The sequence below is a fragment of the Fonsecaea nubica genome (genome assembly GCF_001646965.1).
Source record: "Fonsecaea nubica strain CBS 269.64 chromosome Unknown Scaff10, whole genome shotgun sequence".
NCBI classification, from domain to species: Eukaryota; Fungi; Ascomycota; class Eurotiomycetes; order Chaetothyriales; family Herpotrichiellaceae; genus Fonsecaea; species Fonsecaea nubica.
The window spans coordinates 118097-142526 of record NW_019173683.1 but is presented as its reverse complement, the minus strand read 5'-3'; the positions used below and the strand labels follow the sequence as shown (position 1 = coordinate 142526).

The 24430-nt window shown below is 52.4% G+C and overlaps 10 protein-coding genes across 10 annotated transcripts; 5 read left to right on the top strand and 5 right to left on the bottom strand.

Annotated features, from left to right (window-relative positions):
* Positions 1-1306: 1306 nt before the first annotated feature.
* AYO20_02333 (calcium/proton exchanger) lies at positions 1307-4796 on the bottom strand (the record flags this gene model as incomplete). The annotated part of the gene is made up of 2 exons (XM_022640637.1): positions 1307-4584; positions 4637-4796. 2 exons carry the CDS (start codon positions 4794-4796, stop codon positions 1307-1309), a joined length of 3438 nt encoding a protein of 1145 aa, XP_022503286.1.
* Positions 4797-5828: 1032 nt separating this feature from the next.
* Positions 5829-7050, top strand: AYO20_02332 (26S protease regulatory subunit 8; the record flags this gene model as incomplete). Its single annotated transcript, XM_022640636.1, has 2 exons — positions 5829-6063; positions 6116-7050. The coding sequence occupies 2 exons, from the start codon at positions 5829-5831 to the stop codon at positions 7048-7050; spliced, it is 1170 nt and encodes a 389-aa protein (XP_022503285.1).
* Positions 7051-7295: 245 nt separating this feature from the next.
* AYO20_02331 (hypothetical protein) lies at positions 7296-8258 on the bottom strand (the record flags this gene model as incomplete). The annotated part of the gene is made up of 1 exon (XM_022640635.1): positions 7296-8258. The coding sequence occupies one exon, from the start codon at positions 8256-8258 to the stop codon at positions 7296-7298; it is 963 nt and encodes a 320-aa protein (XP_022503284.1).
* Positions 8259-8800: 542 nt separating this feature from the next.
* AYO20_02330 (hypothetical protein) lies at positions 8801-9847 on the bottom strand (the record flags this gene model as incomplete). The annotated part of the gene is made up of 1 exon (XM_022640634.1): positions 8801-9847. One exon carries the CDS (start codon positions 9845-9847, stop codon positions 8801-8803), a length of 1047 nt encoding a protein of 348 aa, XP_022503283.1.
* A 941-nt stretch (positions 9848-10788) lies between these two features.
* On the top strand, positions 10789-11598 carry AYO20_02329 (hypothetical protein; the record flags this gene model as incomplete). The annotated part of the gene is made up of 1 exon (XM_022640633.1): positions 10789-11598. The coding sequence occupies one exon, from the start codon at positions 10789-10791 to the stop codon at positions 11596-11598; it is 810 nt and encodes a 269-aa protein (XP_022503282.1).
* Positions 11599-11961: 363 nt separating this feature from the next.
* AYO20_02328 (hypothetical protein) lies at positions 11962-13752 on the bottom strand (the record flags this gene model as incomplete). The annotated part of the gene is made up of 3 exons (XM_022640632.1): positions 11962-12609; positions 12680-12923; positions 13706-13752. The coding sequence occupies 3 exons, from the start codon at positions 13750-13752 to the stop codon at positions 11962-11964; spliced, it is 939 nt and encodes a 312-aa protein (XP_022503281.1).
* A 79-nt stretch (positions 13753-13831) lies between these two features.
* On the top strand, positions 13832-15519 carry AYO20_02327 (hypothetical protein; the record flags this gene model as incomplete). Its single annotated transcript, XM_022640631.1, has 3 exons — positions 13832-14103; positions 14160-14684; positions 14736-15519. The coding sequence occupies 3 exons, from the start codon at positions 13832-13834 to the stop codon at positions 15517-15519; spliced, it is 1581 nt and encodes a 526-aa protein (XP_022503280.1).
* Positions 15520-16270: 751 nt separating this feature from the next.
* Positions 16271-16741, top strand: AYO20_02326 (hypothetical protein; the record flags this gene model as incomplete). Its single annotated transcript, XM_022640630.1, has 1 exon — positions 16271-16741. One exon carries the CDS (start codon positions 16271-16273, stop codon positions 16739-16741), a length of 471 nt encoding a protein of 156 aa, XP_022503279.1.
* Positions 16742-17949: 1208 nt separating this feature from the next.
* On the top strand, positions 17950-19654 carry AYO20_02325 (hypothetical protein; the record flags this gene model as incomplete). The annotated part of the gene is made up of 2 exons (XM_022640629.1): positions 17950-18192; positions 18251-19654. 2 exons carry the CDS (start codon positions 17950-17952, stop codon positions 19652-19654), a joined length of 1647 nt encoding a protein of 548 aa, XP_022503278.1.
* Positions 19655-20468: 814 nt separating this feature from the next.
* AYO20_02324 (hypothetical protein) lies at positions 20469-21231 on the bottom strand (the record flags this gene model as incomplete). The annotated part of the gene is made up of 3 exons (XM_022640628.1): positions 20469-20570; positions 20795-20972; positions 21065-21231. 3 exons carry the CDS (start codon positions 21229-21231, stop codon positions 20469-20471), a joined length of 447 nt encoding a protein of 148 aa, XP_022503277.1.
* Between the last annotated feature and the right edge of the window lie 3199 nt (positions 21232-24430).

Here is a 24430-nt window from a genome sequence, read left to right as displayed (position 1 = left end):
AAAACTAACCAATCTGCCGTTCCTTTTAGTGTGATTGGTGCATGCACAGAGGAGGTCGAAGGACACGAGACCTGTATTGATTGATCGTCGACGACAACAACGACGACGACGATACTGGTTTCTTTCTTGTAACCACGAATCAAAACATCAAGGTTCTTGCTCTTGCTGGGCTAAAGGCCACAGAAAAAGGGATCCCCCCTTCTCAACCCAGCGTTTTGGATTTCTTGTCCTTGTTCTTATTATTATTATATTATGGGCTTTTACAGCGAGACGCAGCAGCAGCAGCAGATGATCGGATCCCCTCCTCTCGCCCTCGGTCTCCATCTCTCCAGAATGATCGTTACCAGCCAACCGCAATATCTCATCTGAGATCCGCTACCACCACGCGGAGCAGAACGCAGAGCCAAAGTCTCCTCAATATCCCATTCACCACCCATCAAATCCGAATCAATCAATCACTACTCAACTCAACCCAACTCAATACAATAGCATCAACAACTCCTCTCAAGACCATCCCATGTCCTAGTTAGTTATTTCACTTCGTTCCACAACCCGCCACTGTGCATTCCTCGCGAATCAGCGGCTCACTCATCTCGACTCACCTCAACGAGGGCTTTGTCCTCGACAACTCCGCATCAGAACTACCTCCGGACCTAGTCTATATCCGAGCCAACCCACGAAACCAGTCAATCACTCAGTCGGCAGTTCAGGCCAAGCAAAAGAGAGGGAGAGAGAGAGAGAGAGAGAGAGAGAGAGAGAAAGGGGGGATGAAGAACTTGTTCACTGTGCCCTGATCAATGGAATAGAATAGATATCAGAGTGAACAAACGCCAACCCATCAGACTCAATCCAGAGCGATGAACTACAGTTCTCTCTATCTCTCTCGATGTTTCAACAATCTTCAAGGATCAGGATCCAGTTTGCGCGGGCGAGGCTTTGTCGAAAAAGGTCGGCTTTGGTACTGGCACTTGCACCCGTCGATTGGGAGGCATGTGGACGGACTGCCTGTGCCTGGCTCATGTCAAGTGTCCAAGTAATATCCATGTAATAGGATCCATCACTCGATCAATGGTTAAAACGAAAAGATTAAATATTCCTATCCCCCCTATCCATGCATTAGGATCTCGATACGGCCCATGTGCCACTTTGACTTTGTCCAATTTCTAACTACCAACATGGATATGCATACACCGCTCAGCTCTGAATTGCAAAACGCCCCATCGCTCGATTCCATCTCGGGAACGCAACAAGTCAAAAATACCTAATCCGTCAAGAGTTGGAATGGGAGACCTTGAAAGAGTACCGGTTACAACTCTCGCCCCCTGGCCACGTTCGGGGTTCTGATCGTCCCTGGTGAATTCTGCTGCAACGCCATACTTGACATGATGGCGAGTGTGTCGTTAGGATCCACTCCCATGATGGTCAGAGTGGTGAAGCCACTGAAATAGAATCCCAGAACTACTACCAAGTAGGTCAGAACCAGGATGCTTCCCTTGAAATAGTTGCTCTTCCCTTCGCCAGACATGTAACTGAGCAGGACGACACAAAGAATGATGGTCACCATGTCCCACTGCGGGAAGATCAGGTTGAAGGTGTGGTTGATGAGGTATTGCGGATCAATGAAAGGCCAACGCAACGCCGAAAACAGAACCAGGGCCGGAAGTTGAAGCATGCACACCTGCAGTGCATAAGCTGAACCAATTTCCATACTGAGCGCAATATTCCCGTTCATAGCAAAAGATATACCATTCAAAAATTCCGTCGTGTTGGGCACCAATGCAAACAAAGTGATGCCCAGGAACTTTTCGTCGATATCAACAGAATCGAGTACAACATCCACAGTATCGACGAGAATCTCGGCCACAATGGCATATGCAACCGTTGCTGTGAGCAGGATGACGGATGATTTTGTCCTGGACCAGTTCGGAGCATCATGGCCACCACCTTCTACAGCGGGCACAGGAACTTGGTCAGCCGCGGCGTTGGCATACCCCTCGTCCGTCACAGTGTCTCTCCGCACTACCGATGGTCTTTGACTTCTTGTACTGTCTTGCTTGTATGCATGAGTTGCCTGATAGGATGCCGTTCGAGGATGATTGACTGCGTCTCGTGTGGCAATCGTCGCCGCGGTGGCCGCCAGCTCCGCGACTTGTCGAACCAGATTGTTATTGTCTTCTTCAGATAGTCCGGGCAGCACAGGATGTAGGTGTGGGCTTCGGATGTCCTCAGAACTGTGACTCGATTTGGGCGGCACCACATGAGGCAAATCAGTCTTGTTGTGATGGTCCATGGCTGAGATATGTGAGGCGGTTTCGTGAGTGCTGTATTGCTCGTGTTCAACATTAAGCTCGCCATCTGGGAGCCCTGCCGATCGTAGTGACTGGCCCAGGATCTTTTTGTACAGTTGAGACTCCCTGATAGCCGATCGAGGAAGATACGCCCCGTCAGGTTTGGGCAGGTTCTGCGAGTTGACTACGCTTTGATGTCGGGTGTCCAACGGACTGACATCGGCGGTGGGCGGCTGAGCTTTCTTCTCGTCCAGATCGGTGCTCCATATAATAGCAGCGTGAGTCCGCAAGGTAAACAGGAGTCCAATGATGTAGGACGAAAAGAGAAATACAGCCGCAATCCAGCAATATGGTCGCACAGCTTTCAGAAAGAAGTCATCTGAAACGGCTGGCACTTGGCGGAAATAGCATTGACGACAATCGGCGGGAGTATCCACGCCTTCTCCAACACAGGCTTTACAGATGAGCTCATGGCTTCCGTATATCTTATAGAACAAGGTTGGGCCGAATGCTGCAATGACGGCGAATAGCAACATAGTGGACGTCGCCCCAGCAGACTTGACATTGAAACGTTGAGTCTTTCTCTTGATAGCTCCGAAACACATTGACAGACCAGGAAGGAGTAGGATACCAGCGAGAATGCTGCCGATGATACTGCCCTCCACCAGGGAGGCCTTTCCCTCGTTAAGGGCGACACAGTACAGGTATACCTCGACAATGGTGGAGAAGAAGGCGTTGACTGCAGCTCCCATCCCCATCGACGATTGAGCTGAAATAGATGCCACTGCCTGACCAATGAAGTAGGCCAGAGGAATAATAGAGATGAGAGCCAGGGTGAACATCAGGGCAGGGCTTGTCAGCCATATTTCCAGCCCGGCTGCAGTCTTGAGGATGAAGTAGTCAAAAATGACAAAAACAACAACGGCCAGAAAGTTGATGAGGAAGATGTTGGTGCCGTCAACGGTGTACTTCCAGTACTTGATCCCAACCGCCCGGTAAGTACACAGGAGGATGGATGAGGGCTTAGTGGAGCTTCTAGCATGCGAGACATCTCGGTGAAATGTCAGCGCTAGGGGTCGTTTTCTCAGATGATAGAACAAGATCAAGGTGACTCGGCCCATCGGAATCCAGAAGACCATCAACCAACAGACCATGGACACCAGGAGCATCAATGGGGCGACATTGAAGTAGAAGAAAATGAAGAAGATAACCCTGCCCAGGGTCCACTGTCCACGGCCAAAAAGTCGTCGCTTGGTTTTGGCGCTCACGTTGGTCTCCTGCCGCTCTGCCCTTCCGCTCCGGTCCAGAAGGCTGTCAGTCTCACTTGCGGAGTCGATACTGTTGCGATGTCTGCCAACAATCGATCCAGTGTGCGTAAGAGTAGGTCCAAACATCAATCGGCCATACTCAAGATCTCCACTCTGCCAGCGCTCGTACTCGCTGATGCTGCGGCCTTCGCCTTCGTCTTCCTCGGCATAATTCTCATCTTGCTCGAGTCTCACAAATTTTCCGAAGGGCCAGAAGAGGTAGCTAGCTAGACCCAGGAAAACTCCGCCATATGCAGCCGCACTAGGGTCAAAAGCAAATAAGTAGCAGACGAAGGCTCCAAAAAGTGCTGCGACGCTCAGCCACCAGCCGAAGAGAACAGTCCACAGGCAGTTGAAGAACCATAGCCAGGTGCTCACAATCTGACTGGGTGAAGAATGAATATCCTCCTCTGCTCCCTTTTCGACTGATCTGGATTTCTTGTATAATGCAGGTTTCCAAATCCTGATGCCAAACGGATGCGTTTCGTTGATGGCCAGCTGTCGGTCTTTTAGAGTGAAACTCTCCGCATCACTGAGGTCTGCCTCCTCAGAGTCTTCAAGGTCTTCATCATCTTCTACAACAGGCTCGGTTTCTTCGGTCGGTGGCACTGCAGCAGACTCCTGTTGAATTATATCCTCGACCTCCTCTTCTGCCGCAGAATCAACCCGCGGTAACCCTGGGGGGGCGGCCGCTGTTCGACGACGCACGGTGGATTGTGATCGAGTCAAAGTCGGAAAGGACTGCGTGCTCGGTGTTGTCTGAAGCTCTCTGTCAACTTCGACTTCGTTCGGATCGTCATCCACTGAAAATTGTTCGCCTCGGTGGGGTAGTTGTCTCCGGGTCGATACTCTTCTAGTCGGAGGAGGTTTGCGCCTCGAAGTTTGAGGTGATACTGGATTAGCGCCAGAAGCCTCTTGGGTCTCGTCATTTCGATGCCCGCTGCGTGGTCTTTGGCTACTTGAGGCGTAGATACTGCTGTTCAGGGTTCCTGTCGAGTATTAGAAAGCAATCACGCTATACTCAAAGACGGCAGCATTCACCGTAATCTCGTCGGATTGTAGTATCAACTGCTGTGGGCTCTTCCCGAGGTCTCGATTCCGCGGCAGCAGAACCGGCAAGTGAAGGAGTTCTAGGTGCAGATCGAACATCTTGCCATACTCTGTCTTCGGGGTTCTTCTGGGGATTGTCACTGGATGACATTTTGACCAACACACTTTTGCTTCATTGAGTTGTTTGAGTAGGTCCCCCTCTTTGGAAAACGCTGCAGTGTGAAAGACTGCGCTGTGAATCCGGCACAGCACTCGTACTAATAGACAGGTGGGCGGGTCGAAGCCTGCTCGAGGCACGTGAATGCATCAACAGGAGATGGGATCCCAAATCATCTGATGTGTTGACGAAGATCTCTATCTCGGGTGGAGGAATACAGGGATGTCGCAATGCTAGGATTGAAGAGGGAGTGAGCGACGGATCCTGAAGCGGATTAGATACTTTGATAGCAGAGGAAAGACAGTCGATCTATGAACGGTGACTGGCCAATATATTAGTGATGCTTTTTAACGATATGGGGGGGTTATTGTGGTGTACAAGTTGAGCGAGGATCACAGTATGCCAGGCCGACACGTCGATTGGTGCACGTGCGGTCACCGGTAGTGGAGGCTGCAGCAATGGAGAGATGGGGAGCTGGAAGCAGCTGCAAGAAACCCGGAGAAGACGCAGCTTGTCTAACCTTGAGTCAATGGAAGGAAATGGCTACTGTGCAGTTGGTTGAAGCTGCACACTGAGCTCATAGGCAATGTCTTGACTTCGTAATAAGCAAATCGACGTGCCGTGGGTGGGCCGTTGATGGGCCTACCACGCCTACTTGGAGAGTCAGCTGGCCCAAGCAACAGAGCGTTCCATGCCCGAGCCCGCTGAAGACAGTGCCTAATTCAGAGGTGCTAGGGGAGCCTAAACGAAACTCGGCAGGGATTGGCCGCAGTGACCGCCTAATCCCCGTTGTGGCAATAAGGACTCTTACTGTCCCTTTAGACGCGTTAGACGCCAGCTCACCAGTAGCCGCCGCCTCAGGCTCCCAAGCGCAGTCGCGTCCCATCATTTCATCTGGTCTCTTGACCACCCATCATCGTCACCGTCGATACACTCTCAAAGTTTCCCATCGCTGTCAAAGTCGGTGTAGTTGCAACAGGAAAGCCTCTCCCGGTCACTCCGCATCTCCAGCTACGGTCTCCCATCATGGCCCTCGACAACTTCTACCACAACAAAATCGAAGCTCTCAAGCTTGAGATCCTCCAAGGTCAAGCGGTGTTACGCCGATTAGAAGCACAACGAAATGATTACAACTCAAGAGTACGACTTCTACGAGAGGAGTTGGGTCTACTCCAGCAACCCGGCTCCTACGTGGGTGAGGTCGTGAAGGTCATGGGGACCAAGAAAGTGCTGGTCAAGGTACACCCCGAAGGCAAATATGGTGAGTTCCAAAAGGAAATCAGGATTCCAACACAGGCTAACCACTGGCAAAGTTGTCGATATCGCCGACAGCGTCGACATCTCCAAATTGACCGTGGGAAAGAGAGTCTCCCTTCTCTCGGACTCTTACAAACTCGAAAAGATGCTCCCCTCATCCGTCGATCCTCTAGTTTCCTTGATGATGGTTGAAAAGGTTCCGGACAGCACATATGATATGATCGGTGGGCTTGATCAGCAAATCAAAGAGATCAAGGAAGTCATCGAACTGGGCTTGAATCACCCGGAACTTTTCGAGTCGCTCGGGATCGCTCAGCCCAAGGGTGTCCTTCTCTATGGACCGCCAGGAACAGGCAAGACACTTTTGGCACGAGCTGTGGCTCATCATGCCGACTGCAAATTCATCAGAGTGTCAGGATCGGAACTGGTACAGAAATACATTGGCGAAGGGAGCAGAATGGTGCGAGAACTTTTCGTCATGGCCAGAGAACATGCACCCAGCATTATTTTCATGGACGAAATCGACAGCATTGGCTCCAGCCGTGTGGAGGGCAGCAGCGGTGGAGACTCCGAGGTACAACGCACCATGTTGGAACTGCTGAACCAGCTTGACGGCTTTGAACCGACCAACAACATTAAAGTCATCATGGCAACGAATCGACTTGATATATTAGACCCTGCCCTGCTTCGACCAGGTCGTATTGATCGCAAGATCGAGTTCCCGCCGCCAACTGTCGAGGCCAGAGCCGACATCCTGCGAATCCACTCCCGGAGCATGAACTTGACCAGAGGAATTGACCTGAAGAAGATTGCTGAAAAGATGAACGGTTGCTCCGGCGCCGAACTCAAGGGTGTGTGTACCGAGGCGGGTATGTTTGCGTTACGAGAAAGGAGAGTCCACGTCACGCAAGAAGATTTTGACCTGGCCACGGCCAAAGTCCTCAACAAGCACGATGACAAGGAGGTGTCACTGGGCAAGTTATGGAAGTGAGTTTCATGCTGTGTTCATGTTGGGTCTCCCTTTTTCCTTCTGCATAGCGTCAAATGTAACATTATCGGGACAACCAGCAAGGAAAGGATAGAGAGTCTCAGGAGGCCACAAAATTGGAGCATGTTGACTTGCCGAATTCACAATGTTTTCGTTGTCTATGTTTCTATTGTCGCTGTTTTTTCGTCCCGTATCACGTCCACCATCCTCCAGTAGACGGCTCAACTTTGTCTCACCCTCACGACTTATCAATGCTCATACTCCATACGGCCCTTGATAAATGACCAGAATTCCTGCACCAGCTCCTTCTGGCCTTTCTCCGCCGCCCGCACGGCGAGGTACTTTCTGTGATCGATGGGGATGTCCCAGGCGCCGGGGTTGCCGTCGACGACCAGGCCGCCGGCCTCTGTGAGCACGACCCAGCCGGCGCAGACGTCCCAGGCCCAGCACCCGCCCTCCCAGTAGACGTCGATGGAGCCCTCGGCGACGGCGCACAGGTTGAGGGCGGCGGAGCCCAGTGCGCGGGCCGAGTGGACCATGGCACCGCCTTCGTCCTTGCTGGCGCCCAGGGCCGCCCACGTCTCGATCTTGGTGCGCCAGTTCGTCCCCGTTCGGTCGCTGCCGTACTCGATCGCCACGACGCACTCGTCCAGTCCGGCCACCGCGCCGGGATATCTCAGGGGCAGCTTCGTGTCGGCCCCGTCTGCCGTGGCCGAAGAAGACACTGACGAAGCCGTGCTTTCTTCTTGCACAATCCGCAGGTAGCTCCCCCGGCCCTTGATCGCGTGGTACAGCTTGCGTGTGAACGGGTTAAACACCACGCCGACGGTGGGCACGCGATTCACCGCGAACCCCAGACTGACGCTCACGTAGGGCCAGCCGTGGACAAAGTTCGTGGTCCCGTCGATCGGGTCGACGATGAAGGTCGGCGCCGGCCCGAGCTTGTTGCCCGGGACGTACGTCTCCTCGCCCATGAACTCGTACGTCGGGTACAGCCGTTTCAGCGTGCTGGAGATGAAGTCCTCGACCGCCTTGTCCGTCTCCGTGACCAGGTCGGCCGAGTTTTTCTTCGTCGACGTGGCCGCTTTCGGCTGCGTGCCGGGGCTGCCGCTGTTCAAGGACAACGACGATGCAGCGGTGATCATCGAGCCCGCCTGCAGGGCGATGGTGATGAGGTTGTCCCGCAGGGCGGGGAGGTCGATGTCGTCCATAATCTTCTCCGTACAAAATAACTACCTCGTGGTTGTCGTCCTCGGTTTTAGCGAGTTTGTTGGGTGTTGATAGAGGAGTTTGGGAGGGTCAGCAGATATATGCAAGGCACGTTTCTTTCGTTTAGTCTATTCTTTTCGTGTTTGTCTGCTTCTTTTGTTGAATTTTGATCAGGCTGTTATGAGGGTCGGATCGCCAATAGGACCAGAGGCTCGTGTCACGCTGCCCGCCATTGGTTGCTTGTCCTTGATGCCCATTCCTTTTCAGATACTACAAGTACGAGGTACATGTCCAGATGTATCACTCTCGTAAAACTACTTCGTTCCTCGTTTACTCCAACAGGTGCCATGATGTAAGTATCATACTAGTTAATCACACTTTTTGTTTTGGTACATATCTACAGGGTTCAAACTCGTCTCAGAGAAATGGACACCCCAACACTCCAAGTCAGGTCGAATACATTTACAAAATATTGATCGCTTGCTCGCTCATAAATAGACAGAATGTCGCTGGACAAAAGAAAATGTGAAATATGTCGTTGACATCATGAAAGGATCCCTTCTGGCGATACTTGATTCGACCGGGCGTCCTCATATCTCGCCTCACCATCACTGCTGATATCGCTCACCTCCGATATCTCACTGAGGCTCCGAGGACGGTGTCCCAGGGGCATTGGTATTGCCATCCCAATTGATGAGGCTCCTTGGCCGCCTATTCGCGCAGCATCCCAAGTCAAAGGTTTTCTCTTGATGCTAGGATATTGTCTCTGAGGATTCCGGAATCCAAAAGACAAGGGACGTGCCGACTGATCCTCGTCACTCACGCGAAAACCGTTTGAACCTCGATCGCTTTGTTGACGCATGCCGAAGGCAAGAACAGGATCATCAAGCGCTCGTCTGTACGCGGATCGATCCAGTCTTTCTTGCCGCCAAGCTTGAAACTTTTCGCGGAGAGGTTTACAGAAGCGGAAGACAAGAAACAACAAGGCGGCCGAAGCGATGACGGGGAGAATGACTGCTGCGGCAATCTCTCCTGGCGACAGACCTGACCCGCTCGTTGAGTCGGCTGATGTTGACCCTGAGCCTGAATTCCCTCCTGATCCAGAGTTTGACCCAGGATCAGAGCCGGCATCGGTAGGTGACGAGCCACTACTTTCAGTGGTGGTGGGAACCACGCTGATAGGCGCGACAGTTGAGCCCGGCGATGATGAAAGAATGCCAGTCGGCGTTGTCGTCGCTGTGCCGACGGCGGAGTTGGAAGCTGCGTTCGTAGGTGAAGGACTTCCAGTGGACAGCTGTGTATTGCTGAGGGTAACTGTTACAGATCCTGTTCCGGTGAGATCGGTCTGTGTGTTGCTTGATTGGGTAGACGTTGCTGGTGAATCTGCTGAAGGAGTGGAGGAAGCGGAGAGAGCTGTTTGTGTTCGCTCTATCGACGACTCTGGTCCAGAGATGGCTGTCGTGTAGCCGAAGATCTCGCTGGCGACGCTTTTGAGAGGGAGGAGAGGGTCGTATATATCTCGCTGTAGGGGAACTGCTCTTACCGCGCAATTGACGGTAAGAAGTGGAAGAAGAAATTCAACTCGGCGCATTCTTTTGTCCCCCGAATTTCGCGTTATTATGTCCTTCCCCGATGCTCTCTAGGTTGGTGTAAGACGACCAGAGCAATGCTTGAACTAACGGACCCAGAAAATGTAATGCAGACCCGAAAAGCAACCTGTTGAACCTGTAAAGCAATGCGCCTCAAATGGAGGAAATATGAGAAGAAAAGTACATTCAGACACGAGCTCACGCATTGGGCGCGTTCCTTCCATAAGGAAGCTCCCAGAGTCTGGCATTCGGTGTACCTGCATAAGGCTTACCACTAGGTGGGCTGTAATATTGCGCAAGCGAATCCATCGCTTGGGGGGCTGAGTAGGCGCGAGGTTCCCACCAATGCCTGTTCGCGAGGCTTGTGCCAAACGACAAGCGTTTCAGGAATTTATAGCAAGGCAGAACCTTCGTGGGTGGGCAGGATCTGAGCCGAAGCTTGGAGGAGACCAGGGAAGGTGGTGTTTGATCCCAATTCCTTGTGCGCGGTCCATTGCATCCAGTAGCTCGTGTGAGGCCGCGGTTGATTGTCGTGAAGACCAATCGAAAACTGCACCCGATCAGAAGGGAGACAGCTGGCCGTCAATGTTCTGTGCTTTCATTCTCTGGCAAAGAACAATCACCGTGCGACTGAAGACCCGAGAAAGGACAATGAAGAGGATAAGATGCTGACAATTAGTTGACCATGATCCTTGCTTCACGGGCACCCAGCGGAAGGTTGGTGGTGTTAACGAGTACGAGATCCTTGGTATGTACATGGTAGATGCTGGATGTGGGATTGATGACGAGCTCCAGAAGGGGTAGTTGGGCTCGGTAGGAACCGCAGCTGCCGCAGGTGCTGCAGGCAATTGAGCTGCCTTGGCTGCATCGCAGTCAGCAAACAACTTAATACGATTGAATTGTTCCAAACCCTGCAAGAGTCAGCTCTTGTGCTTTCCCAACTATGCGACTTGCTAGTCGTGTAGGAAACTATGTCGTCCAGTCTCATGCAACGGCATCAGCTTATCGTAATGTGAACGAACTGCGACTCCAGTGTCAGCGGACACCCCAGCTTCGTCCTTCTATGTACTCCTCACATCCGCAAAGATGCTTGTCCCTCTCCTCGAGCGACCCAATCGCAATTTCCGATGACCGCCAAACCATTACATTCCGTCTGAACAATGGCGGGACAGTTTCGCAGAAGCTTTTGCCTACCCCGAAAGCAAACCGTGATAAGCTTGCGGATGCCCTTGCCTCGTTGCTTTCAACATCGGAAACCTCTCGGCCAGACGATCTCCTATTGAAGCGTTCATCAGGGTTGTCATTTGGCACGACCCAGTGGCAACTCGATGCCCTCGGTGATGCTATACATCGACACACGGCCCATCCTTCTGTCGGGGAGTGCGATGAGGCGGAACGGTTGATTATGGTCGAGGCTGAGAAAATGAATCATCACCCACATATTAGTCGTGGAAATTTTGGCGGAGAAAACAGATACATGACCATTACATGTACAACCCACAGTCCTCGAGGTCTGAGCGTTCGAGACACCAGGCTTGCGCACAAGATTGACGCGATTCTGGATGAATTCAGCGTCACGGAGCCTGTCAGCCCAGATGGCGTGCAAGATTCGCATGAGATTGAGAAACAGCTCGTCCATCATCGCGAACAAATGATTGCCCTCAACCGGCAGCAAATATCCGAAGCATTGGAAAGTTGCTCCTGCGGTACAGCCAAAGCAAAACCTGCTGCCACCGCAGGCGAATCTTCATGAGACCGAGCATAGCGGCAACCTCGTGCTTCGAAGTTGAACTCCCCGCATAAGGGGATTCATACCGCTAGAGAAGGGACCACAGCGAGAACAACCAATGGTCTCTGCGAAGATCAGCAAGAGAAGAGCAAAAACTCGAGACGAGGTCATCTCAGAAGTAAAATGATACTCAAGTTTTGAGGGGACTATCATGAATATGCCAATCTATCCAGTTGCCATGCCTGTTCTATGCAACCCAACGCCACGTATGAACCAAGGTATCCCGCCGCTTCTCGCTCTTCACAGTGAAATTGACCGATTATATACAACGAAGCTCGGTTGAGACTTCTTGTCAAATGATTTCAAGTTTCCGCCAACAGCATGATTCTATTCATCCTTGGCTTCGGCGATCTTCTTTGCCTTCTTCTTTGCCCCTTCGGAAGCACTGCCAATATCGGTACCCAATGCCGCGTCCCACCATCGGAAGGAGCTGGCATAATTCCCCAAGAATTTCTCATGGTGCACATCGTGGTGGTCGGCTCCGGCCCAGAAAGGCAAGAAATGATGCAGTGACCATGGAAACTCATATCCAGAGTGCGCGTCAATGGCTTGGAAAAGTCGCCCCACGATCCAGAGGTACATTGTCACGATGTGGAGGTTCTTGGTAAAGGCGCAAAAGATAATGGGGATTCCAACGGCGCCGAATGCGAGAATCATGGTTTCCAGTGGGGAGGCGTATTCAGCGGCAAGCCCAAATGGCGCGCTGTATTGGTGATGCAGCTTGTGAATCATCTTATAAAGTCGAGGCAAGTGGAGGACTCGGTGGAACCAATAGTGCCATGCGTCTTCGAGAACGAAGAACAAGGCGATTTGCCAGGCCATGGTATACCACGGAGGGAAGGGAACGGAGGTGGACAAGCCAAAGTATTGTGCCATCGGATGGAAGAGCCAGATTTGAGGGAGTTCGACGGTGAAGTGCGACAGGAGGACTAGTTTGGCGCATGCCCATTGTTCGGAAAGTGTGGGCATTTTGTTCTGGAAGAATTTGGTGTCAGCGACCCAAAGTTCTTGAAACCTGCATCCTGGGAGATATGGGAGGACTTACCGCCTGGATCTTATACTTCCTGAAATAGGAAATCTTGTCCATAATCATGAACGGGACACACCTCCCAAAGTACACCAGTTCATGCATGGCAAAGCTCATAATGCCCGTCGCTAAAACATCGTTCTGCATGTACGCGTACCATGCTGCCCAGAGCTTCTCAAAGATGTTCAGGTGTACATTGTAGGCGGCAATATCGTTAAAGTAGTCCGTGTAAGTGACGGGTGCGGCGTAGGTTGTGGAATTCCTACAAGAGGTGTGTTAGTTCAGCCAAACTAATGCATTCCGGGAGTGTTTCTTGGATTTTCGGAGGAGAACATACATCTTGACTGCTCCAACCTCGAAAGCAACGAAAAGTGAAGTAGGAAAAGCGACAAGAAAAGAATGACAAGGCAACGGCAACCGGTTGTGGAAGGAGAGGATAGTAGGGCACGCAGGATAGAGAAAAAATGTACGAAAAGTCCTCTCGGTCAACAAATTATCTGAATCTCGAATTGAAAGAAGACCCTGAGATTCAGTGGTTTGTTCCGGAAAGCCCTTGTTCGATTGGCAAGGTGGGCTGGCAGGCGAGTTTTATTGGGCAATGTCCTGGTGGCATCACTCGGGCCTGGAGGCGGCTCTGGAGCTTCCGGGTAGGTACCACACAGATGTTTAGGTGGTGGTGGTACCGGCGGTGGGCTGACACGCAGACAGTCTTAGGAAGCCGGATGTGCTGAGGCGGTGAGTGGTGGGCTTTGAGAGTGGCGTGTTCAGGGGGGCAACCTGGTGGCTCTGTACCTGATTTTTGAGAGACGCAGGGTGCCAAATCTCCATCAATCAGGAGAGCCGGTGAGATTGGCGAAAGCTTCGTGAGCCACCATGGCCATCAAACATATCAAACCCTCCAAATACGCCAAGTATTGAAAATGGCTTAGCGTAAGGCTTCGGATTACCATTCTTCCTTCCGGCGGGATCATCAAATGCCCAGAGGTAGCACCAGCACCACAAGTCGAGAGCCCTAGAGTGACATCACGGCAATAATGGGCACACGCCCTTCGACGGGCCAAATTCTCAGAGGCAACTTCCGGGAGATACATATAAAATGCTATATCACAGTCTACTTTACTGAAAGTTGTAGCAGAAACAGTAACCTGACGAGGATAGCCTGCTTCCACAATGTCCAAAACCACCACGATCGAACTCACTCCTCCAGCTTCGGCCCTGCTTACGCCGCAGCCACCAATAGCCCAGGATGATGATGGCATTCTGTCTGAGAGGATTCCTGAAACCTCGCCGCAGCAGCCTGTTCTGCGGAAGGGCTCAACAGCGGTGATTTTTGTGTCCGTGACGGGCGTTACGGGCATCAGCAGTCTCCTGGCTGGGCTGGTAACCGTGACTCTACCAACACTGGCCAAAGACCTTCATCTTCCAGACTCGGTTCTTCTATGGTACTCGCCCGTCCACTGAATACCCTGTGCAGTCTGAGACTAACTATACGTCGAAGGCCTGCGTCAATCTATGCTCTAACCTGCGGTTGCTCACTGATACTTTCTGGAGCTGTAGCCGATGTGGTAGGCAATCGTTTCATGTATCTGCTAGGGTGCCTACTTCAATGCGCATTTACCTTGTCATGTGGACTAGCGCAGGACAGCTTGCAGCTCCTCTTCTTCCGCGCCCTGGCCGGCATTGCAATTGCCTTTTGTCTGCCCTCAGCCGTGAGTCTAATCACGTCGTATTTCCCTCACGGGCGTCGTCGCAATTTTGCGTTTGCAATGATGGGTGCTGGTCAGCCTGTAGGCTTCTCCATCGGCCTTGTCATGGGCGGTATCTTGGCTGATGGCCCGGGTTGGCGTGCCGGATTCTATATTGCAGCCGCCATCAATGCTGTCATTTTCGCATTGGCTGTCACCGGTCTGCCAAAGTCGGCACAGCCAACACAGCTGTCAATCAGAAGGCTGGCGACAGATATTGACTGGCCCGGGGCTTTAATCCTCAGCACTGCGCTAGGTCTCCTCTCTTACGTGTTTGCGTGAGTATCCATCCACATGACGATTTCGAAGGCCGAACTAAAAGAAGATAGTGTCCTGACTGGCAATGTTTCAAGCATAAAGTCTCCCACCAACATAGCATGTTTGTCGACGGCAGTGGCTCTGATCCCGGCATTCATCCTGTGGGTTGGCCGACAGGAGAAGCTCAATCGTCCAGCAATCATTCCAAACTCGCTGTGGCGTAACAGGATCTTTACGAGCGTTTGCATCGACGTCTTTTTGGCGTGGGGAGCATTCAACGCCACCGAAACCCTACTTACCTTCTTCTTTCAGGATGTTCAGCACCTCAGCGCGACACAGACCTCTCTCCGCTTCCTGCCAGCTCCAGTTGCTGGTGTAGTCACAAATATTATCATGGGTTTGGCGGTGCATAAAGTTCGCGCGGACTGGGCTGTCATCATCACCATGGCCATTTCGTCCATTTCACCCCTTCTCGTCGCGATCATGAAGGTCCGTGCGCCTTATTGGGAATATGTTTTCCCCGCTATAGCGTTGAACGCCATAGGACCAGACGTTCTCTTCACTGTTTCGAACCTGGTTATCACTGCCGCATTTCCAGAAAAGACCCAGGCGTTGGCAGGAGGAGTCTTCAACACTGTGGCTCAGATTGGCAAAAGCGTCGGTCTTGCTCTGTCTGCTGTTATCGCCGGAAGTATCACCATGCAGTCCGACTATCAAGATAAACAGGCGCCAAAGGCTCTGATGGAGGGATATAGAGCAGCCTTCTGGTTCTGCTTAGCTGTGACGTCGAGCACCCTTGTAGTGAGTCTCTGGGGATTGAGGAACATTGGAAAAATCGGGCTTAAGCGAGAGTGAAACTCTCAGTATCTCTCACAGACCCGGACCTGGGGTACCTCGTATGGATATCTACGCCAAAAGCCTCACGTTTTCCAGGCTGCGGGCTATTTGAATCCTCTGGTCACTGCATATTTCACGTACATGCCAGCGTACATACAGTACCTGGTACCTTGTACATTGTGATATGGTGTACCACACAAGTCGAACTCCACTGTTGGAGACTCTTTCCTTTTTATGCCGGACGACCGCGGCTTCGGATCCATCCTACAGTTGGTAAAGTCTGCGTGTCATGTGCTGGGCCCCAGATGCTACACGTGGGTGTCCTGCTCACAAGCATTGGCATGTCTGGGCATGCAATATTTCTTATCTGGTTTCATCCTCGACCATCACCTTGCAGCCGGCCGCCCGTCCCTGGGAAATGGCCGGTCATCCTACTATGTACACGAATCGATGACGCCCTCTAATTCTGGGATCACCGCTCTGCTGCCTCTGTTAGGCGGGGTCGAGGGGTAGGAGATCACGGATAATAGTCTCGGTCTCTCCCACGACAGCAAAGACAAAGAGACAGGTCAAGAAGAAGTGGCAAAGTCTAAATATACTTAGTTCGAGTGACCTGCAAGAGACGCTACTTGTGGTGTGACTACAACACTCACAAGTTCTCGGCCCTTCTTGACGTCCAACTCGCCCAGATACCTCTTCGAAAGTGGGATTACTCTTCGCATCTCATCAGCCATACTGCTCTTGCGTGATCTCGGGGCGCTTCTCCATCATGTCAATCAAGGAGCCAAAGTCGACCTTCGACCGGGACCCTCAGTCACAGACACAGTCGTCGCGACCTGCGAGCATTTTCTCGGCGCAATCCATTGACACACTTGTCACTGACCAGAGATACCGAGGGTTCCCCTCCGAGCAAGCTTACCTGGATGCTCTCAAAGAATGGGCCCAATCAAAACTGTACTATGAGAACGACGAACAACTACAAGGTTTCTACGGCACCAAAACTGTGGATGATATCCTCAGCAAACAGGGGACTACCCGGGGTGCGAAGAAGAGTGTGCGAGACCAGAGGAGAGCGACGGTGGCCCCTCAACTTCCAACCCTGGACGAGCACAACGGGAGTGCCACGAACCTGTCCAGAGAGAATTCCGCTGCGGCTAGTGCTGAAGCGACAGAGACGCCACCAGAAGGGAAAAGCAGCAGACTGAAACGAGTCTTCACGCGGCGCAAGTCCGCCGTATGAGCAGCAAGGAGATACCGGCGCCAAAGAACCATGTTATGTATTCTTCAGAGATCTGCGCACTGGGAGTGTCAGCAGATATCAGTCTTGAAACAGAGAAGCACGGACCGAGTACCGACAAGGGATATATCTGCAGGGGTGATTTATATACGTATCATCACATACTATTGCATTGCATGTCACTCCAGCCTCACTACTGCCCGTCATCTTCCACCAGGCATGGTGGTATGTGGTGTTGGGGCCGAGGACTGTTGCTTGCCCGGTTGCCTGACATTCCCACTCTACCATCCGTTGAACCCCCCCATCTATTTCTTCCCAGAGTCAATTCCCGTGCGGTGATGTGTTGAACGTTCCGCATTTTCAACTTCAGGCACGATCCGAACTCATGCCTATAGCCCGATGGGTAAAGCCATCCCCACTTGTCCACACATCAGCCTCGACGCAGAATCCTTTAGCTGTGCGTGGACAGAGCGTGTATGAGCATCAAGTCTCAAGTGAAGTTGTGGCAGCTGTCAGAAGAAACTCCATCACACTTGTCTCGAACAATCAGCCATCTACTCAGCATTCGAGCAAGGCTCCGCTGTCTAACGAAAACGAACAGGGAAGCGAGAGATGACTGGACACCCCCAACGCCATGCCTTGTTTTAAAGCAACAATATGGCTTCGAGGAATCGGCTCCTGTCTGGAGATATGTTCCAGGGTTGTTCCAGAAAGCTGTGCCGCCCCAATTGCGACAATCCAATACCTGGTAGTTATCATCAGTTACTCAGCATATACGAAGTGCCGAGCCCAGCCATGCTCCAAAAGCGCCAGATGCAGCGTCTCGAAGCCATGGAAATCCACGCAAAGGTGGTCTCATGGTGTAATCCCCAACCACATTCAGCCATGTTCCAGGGGTTTACAGGCGCATGGGCAATGCTCCTCAGACTTTCGGCCCCTGCTCCCAAGCGAACAACGCGGCGATAAGGCCAATCCTGAGGAGTCAGCAGGCGAGTCAGGCGATGTACGCATCGGGAAAGCTCCCCCTAAAACATCTCGACCAAATAAATCTTGGGACAAACATCATCTCTCGCCAGGTTTTCAGCTAGAAGAAGAATACAGCAGATACTTGGTACAGGGCCCCGCCATCCTCGTCCCAACTCCACAGTTCACACTATCCGAGGTGAAGCTTTTTTCGAATGACTGCGAGTCTATACAATGAGATCCCCACCATGGCCGAGGCATCAACACCCAAGTCTGGCTTCCCAAGTGATCTGCTCTGGGTCAACCATGATGCGCGGAACATGAAAGCGCAGCCCCACCGTCAGCGCGTCTTCAGCCACATCCAACAACGATACCGACCATGGCAGAGACGCGATTCCGCCCTAAAGCTTAGAAAGAGCGTAATACTGCCGACAACACCAGGCTCTCGGGAACAATCTTCTGAGAGTGAGGAAGACCGCTCAGAGTGGTCGGTGAGGACACGTTCCGCGGCCAGGACTGGTTGACATACTGATGATGTTTGCTCTACAGGGCACTTCTCCAGCCTCGTCGTGCCTTTCATACAGTTCGGACCCTCTGATAAGCTCGGATACAAGTCCAAGGTTTATCGCGTGTGATGTCAAGCTGTTTTCAGGGAATTCCGATCCATTCAACGCTTATCCCGTGCCAATATCCCCACGAGTCAACGACATCTTGAGATTCTATCGGGACATTGTCATACCAACCCAATATCACACCGGTCCCGACGGATGGAGAACGCTCGACGCCGCCATGGACGACTGGAGAGATGTCGTCCGGTCGCTGAATGAGAAGGGAGGCGCCCTGGGATTTCTCGCGCGATGGGCACAGGTCGCATCCAACGTCACCGACAACCCCGAGCTTGCCGTTCAGAGCCTCCGTTTCCGTTCCCAGAGCACCTCCATGCTCCTCCGGAAGATACAGCGGGGCTCGGGACTCGTCTCGCAGTCGAACTACTGGCATGTCATAACGCTGTATATGGCCGAGGCGCAAGCCGGAAACGCGGACGGGGCGTGGCTCCATGCCACAATGCTGTCTCGGGCGTTGAAGTACGAGAGCCAACACGGGCACGTCGACATCACGTCCCTGCGATCCTTCATGTACAATGAAGCCTGCGCGTGCTGCATGTTCCTACGCAAGCCTGTTCTCGACTATGACGACTGGATTCCGGAGGTGTTCAAGATCCCGTGGGCAGAAGGCAGGAAGGAATTGGCGGCCTTGCCACTGTCGTTCTCTACGGTTCTCGATCCCTCGGTTGAAGACGACTTTCTCATGGACATGTTCGTCCAGGAGCGCGAAAGCCTTGCGGTCTGGAGACACGGTTCTGAGAGAGGCGACGGACTGTCTCCCGCGGTGTTTACGTGGTGGTGTTCGAACCACTTGGTCAAGCACACGCGGCTGTTGAAGTACGCGCTGGACCTTCTCGAGTCGAATGGAGGCAAGGACGCGCAATCCCACCGTCACAAGAAGAATGCCTATCTCGCCCTGACCGCGGTCTACTGGGCGCGCCTGATCGCCGGGGACGAGACCCTCCTCGGAAAAGAAATGTACCAGACCAAGACGCCCCTGCGGAGACTGACGCGGCAGCTTCTCGAAAAGGAGCAGGCGGTCATGGACTTTACGGGGTCGATGAAATACGCCAACGCGCGGCTGTGGGCGCTGTACGTCGGTGCGCAGGCTGAACATGACCACCTGGGCCTTAGGAGGGGTGGCGACAATGAGACCTGGTTCAGCGACCAGTTCTCCCTCCTGGCTGCGCGGATGCACTTGTCGTCGTGGGAAGATGTTCGCTCGATCCTGGACGGGTTTTTGGATTGCAACGTCGTCGAACCTGATGGGTGCAAGTTTGTGCCTGCACTGCTCTCGCATCTGCCAACAATCGCGGAGGGTGAGGGTCGGCCATGTTCAAAGACATGATGAACCAAGCAAGTTGAAGGAGTAAGTTGATTTACCCACGACAGACGCTGGCTGGCCAGGCCAGGCCGAGCATTGTCGGAAATGGCCACGATATCGAAGGAATGGCAGCACCGACATGCGTTCACTCCCACCGAAGCTCCAACGCTGGTGGTCGGCTTCGAGCCAGCGATGGGGTCTGAATTTCACAGCATCTTACTGACTATGGTGCGGTCAGTCGTGAGGGGTCCAGACAGATCGGTCCATGGTGCCGATTTCGGCCCGGGGGAAACTTCCCAGATATCACGACACGACGCTTTCAGAGGCTTCTCCCGTTCTATGGAGAGGGCGGTGGGAACGTTGCACTCACATCGCATCGTCTCCCCGTAACTTTGGCGCGACAGACCAGCTTGTCTATCTCGACGAGTCTTTCGCCGCTGGTCGGATATTGCTCTGCATGGAGCGTCTCGAAGATCTCGCATCGAAGCGCAGATTCCGCATTGGTCCCAGGGTGCTTGAGCTGGTGATTGACCGATTGTGGCCACGCCATGGTGAAGGCTGGCCCAAGTCTTAAAGTCAAGCCAATGTCGCTCGACAACATCCACAGAACTTGATGGAGAGGTTTTCTGCGGAGGTCATACACATCCCCAACAAGGTGGTCCGCCACCGTCGCGGTCCACTGGGATCGACCTCCATGATTCCATGAAGCCTTACATCAGAGTCGTGGAATTTGTTCCCCTACTGGATTTTGCGACTGCGCATCCCCCGATGGGAGCCACGATCTATCCACTGCCAGCTGACGAGTTGATTCATGCAGGAGAAGTGGAAGCGGTTATCGTTATCGATCCCAAAGAGAAGGGAAGATGGCCTTTTCGACAATAAAGTTCCATGCCATGTATACAAACGGGAAGACCATGTCTAATTTAGCAGCTTCGACGTCCTGTTACAAGGAGCATGCATTGTACCAATAGATACCGAGTTCACAATCTAAACTCCCCCCCTTTGTTTTTTCTTCGAAACCTTTTCTCTCCACCTGCCCTGTTTGTGTGTCATGCAGACCCTCTCACCCTGTACCGAGTACGGTATCGCCCATACAATATCGTCATTGTCGCCTCACTTACCCTGCCCCTGCCCCTCCCCCTTCCCCCCTCCCTGAGCCTTCACCTTTTTCTTCTGCTGCTCCAGCGTCTTGACCGGACTATCCCTCGGGTCGCGATACTCTATCGACGGATCACCCTGCCTCCGCGCCTCGGTGATGGCGGCGTTTCCCGACGCGGCCGGCTTGGTGCTGTGGAAGAGGTAGTAGAAGGGCACGAAGGCCAGAACGCTGCCGATTGCGATTCTGCGTTTGCGTTAAATCTCACGCATAGAACGTTTGTATAATAGACCCTTCTGTCTGTATTTGTGTATATGTGTAGAGGGGGCGGATCTTACAGTGGTACTCTGCTGTTGTATGTGCCGGGGACGTTGGGGCGGGTGGACGTGGACGCATAGGTTCTTTGGGAGTGTCTTGGTGCAATCCGAGAAGTCTGGAGGGATTTTGAGGGGAAGGGATTGAAGAGAGGCTTGAGGGTTTGGAGGGCGCGGCTTCGAGGTGCCATAGCGATGATGAAGGTGGTGGTGGTTGTTGTCGATGTCAATTTTCAACAGGTTTCACAATGATCTGATGGTCGATGGTCTGTCTCCCCTTGAACACAACCATACATAAACAAAATTGAGATTTCTTTCTTTCTCTTTGTCTTTCTGTCTGTCCCTCTGTTTCTGTCTGTCTGTCTCTCTGTATTGACATCACCTCATCTTCTCTCTCCTTTTCTGCTTATTTTTTTCTCTTCTTACCTTTTTCTTTTCGGCCACAAACCCAATCACCAATCCCTGCGTCACCACCGTCATCAAGCCTACCCAGCATTCGCAGCACTTCATATTTGAACGTCATGTCTCTCGATCGTTTACATCATGACTCTGGAGATTTGCTTTCCACACGAACTCAACACCTCAGAGCAGAGCCTGTGAACCCCTCCCTCTGCCTGGGTACAATATGTGAGAGCCGAGCGAGATGGGGAAAATCATGGATCAAATCTTAATGGCAAAAGCCTCAAATCGCCGATCCGGGCGGTGACCACCCGCAGCGCCCGCGCCAGCCCTTCTTCAACCAAGTCCCTTCCCTAAGAGTACCTAGTAGTCGGTACTTGTGCCTCGTACTTGTACGTGCTCGGGAATCGGGGCGTGTACCCCCCTCGGACGACTCTGAGTAGAGAAATTGACAAAGTCTGGGGTTGGGGTCGCTTGCAGAGAGAACCATGCTTACTTACGGAGTACTTACATAGGGGCTGTGGTGCCTACTCGGCACAGGAATTCCTAGTCGTGGCTGTTGAGCTGAGCGGTGGAGTTGGAGTTGGAGACCCCTCGGAGTACCTGCCTATCGCCCCAGTATGCCAGGATGCCCAAGTACGAGGCAGGTACTTGTACTTGGGCTAACCAAGCCACCAGAACCACCACCATCCGCCCAACTACCACGACCAACTACTACTAGCAGACTAGGTGCTGCAGCTGGCTCCCTAGGGACCTACTAATAAGATTCAGAGCTCTAACCCACGCTGCCACCATGCAAGTGCCATGAGGCGCCATGCTTTTTGTTCCTTCTTCATGCAGCATCCGGGCCGCGCAGAGGGTAAGCAGCCTGCGGAATACGAAGTCCCCTCCCCACTGGTGACCCGCGCTTAGAGTAGGTACAAGTAGAAGGGGCTAGGTCTCCTAGGTATGTACCTATGTAGGGGTGTTTGTAGTTAGGGGTCAGAGCATGAATTTGTGAGTGCATACCTAGGTACGGAGTATCGAGTACATACAACATATAGAACTCGTACACGGCCTGAAGTATAAGGGTATCCCTGTAAAGTATATGTGGATGAAGAGGGGAACCTATTATTGTACCGACTCGCCGAGGAGACCAAGGTTTGTGCCTTGGGTGCGTGTTTGAGTGTGTGGCACACGTTTTTGTCGATTGTCGATCACAGACAGGGCCCCCGGCGGAGATGTGATTCCTGTGATTCCCCTTTTTTTCTGCTTGTTTGCCACTCGTCTACGTAGCAAAAAGGGTAGAGGGAAGGGATGCAATTCTTTCACTACCTATGCAACTTATGAACATGGTCATCATCTCCAAGTAGATAAAACTGTTTCAGCTGGATGTCTTCGAGGAGCTGGGGAGGAATGAGTGGGAAAGACCTACTAGCCGTGCCCGTGCCAGTCTAGCGACCCTCTTCTCGTATACAAAACAAAGCACTTTGGCACTTGGTCAAGCACGCTTTTGTCTTCAAAACAAGGGCGAAGTGAAAAAACCGCGCCCCCTCTGCCCAAATCAACCCAAACCAAAAAAAGTCCAACACGCAAGGCGAACGGACTGTCGAAGCGGGAGGGAGGGGGGAGCTACGCTGCGTAGAGTAGCGTCTGTTCTTGTACGCAGTGTCCGTCGCCGAGGCCATGAGGTTTTAGGTACCTACTTGAGAGGTGCCATGCCATGCTATTGCTACGGCACCGCCGGGACGGACGAGTGCAAGTGCCAGTACCAGTGCCAGGACCTAGGGAGGACCGAAGGAGCAGTGGAGTCAGGGACGAGATGGTTGTTCCGTCTTGTTCAAAGACAAAAATCGAGATACGAGTCAGAATCCACCCGTTGGGCTAGAAAAGGCATCGAGATCAAGGTTTTTGTACTCGTAATCATTTTGCCATGCTTTTTGGGAGTGGGAAAGGGAAAGGGAAGGGACGAGAATCAATTTTATAGGCAAGTACGAGGTACGTCCCTGCCCTTCGAACAAGCGAGTGAGTCCGTCCTCAGAGACACTTCATGCCTACCTAGTAGTACAAGTATGTGGCAGACCCCTGAACCTTGGGCCTTTAGCCTTGAGAAGTAAAGACAAGAAGATGCTTCTACACAAGTCTGGCAAGGATGGCCACGATGGCCAGCTTTCAATGCCTTATCATCGAAACCCCCCAAACCATCCCGTCCGCCTCGCCTCCGTGTCTGGACTCTGGAGTAACTAAGTCCGCACGGTCAAGGTCATCACGACTCGCAAGGATCGGGCCAAAGAAAACGCCACTGATCTTGTTGCAAGATTTGAACAAATCCTGGCAATTGAGCCACTGACAATCCTGGCCAAACGAGACCAAGACCCCCCAAGACCTCAAGACATGGGAATATTCCTTTCCATTTCTTTCCCCCGGATCAGTTGGTGGGGCCTGATTTTAGGAGGTGTTTTGAGTTCTCTTTCTTCACGTCCACGCGATCTATGCTGTATCCAGAATGGTTGATTGGGTTTGACTTTTGTTAGTTCAGGCACAGCTTGACCGTCTCGACGGCTTGACAACGGTGGATCGCCGTCTGTTCCAGACTTGTTCCTCTCCAGACGCGCCAGGCACGCCAGGATAACCCAGCATAAAATGGTTCCATATGAGTAGTTTTGAGGTCTCGTGCAGAGACACAGGACTGGTTGCTTGGACACGAGCTCGTCTTTTGTCTGTGACATTCAATGCGAGGAAGAGGTGGATACGTCTTCTGTGCCGAATTGGGTGGGAGGAATGTTCTACCATCCAGCTCATCCTGCGAGGTTACCAAGTACCTTGTATTCGTACTTGACCATATTTTATGCCGGTGCCTCTTGGAACCGCGCACGCCGCGTTACCTAGTAGTAGTGATGATGAACAAACCACGCGGAACACACGGAGCACTACCTACTCCATAGGTATGGATTCATGACGACAAGGACTCGTAGGTACGTATACCCGACCCGAGTCTTGACTCCTGTGTCC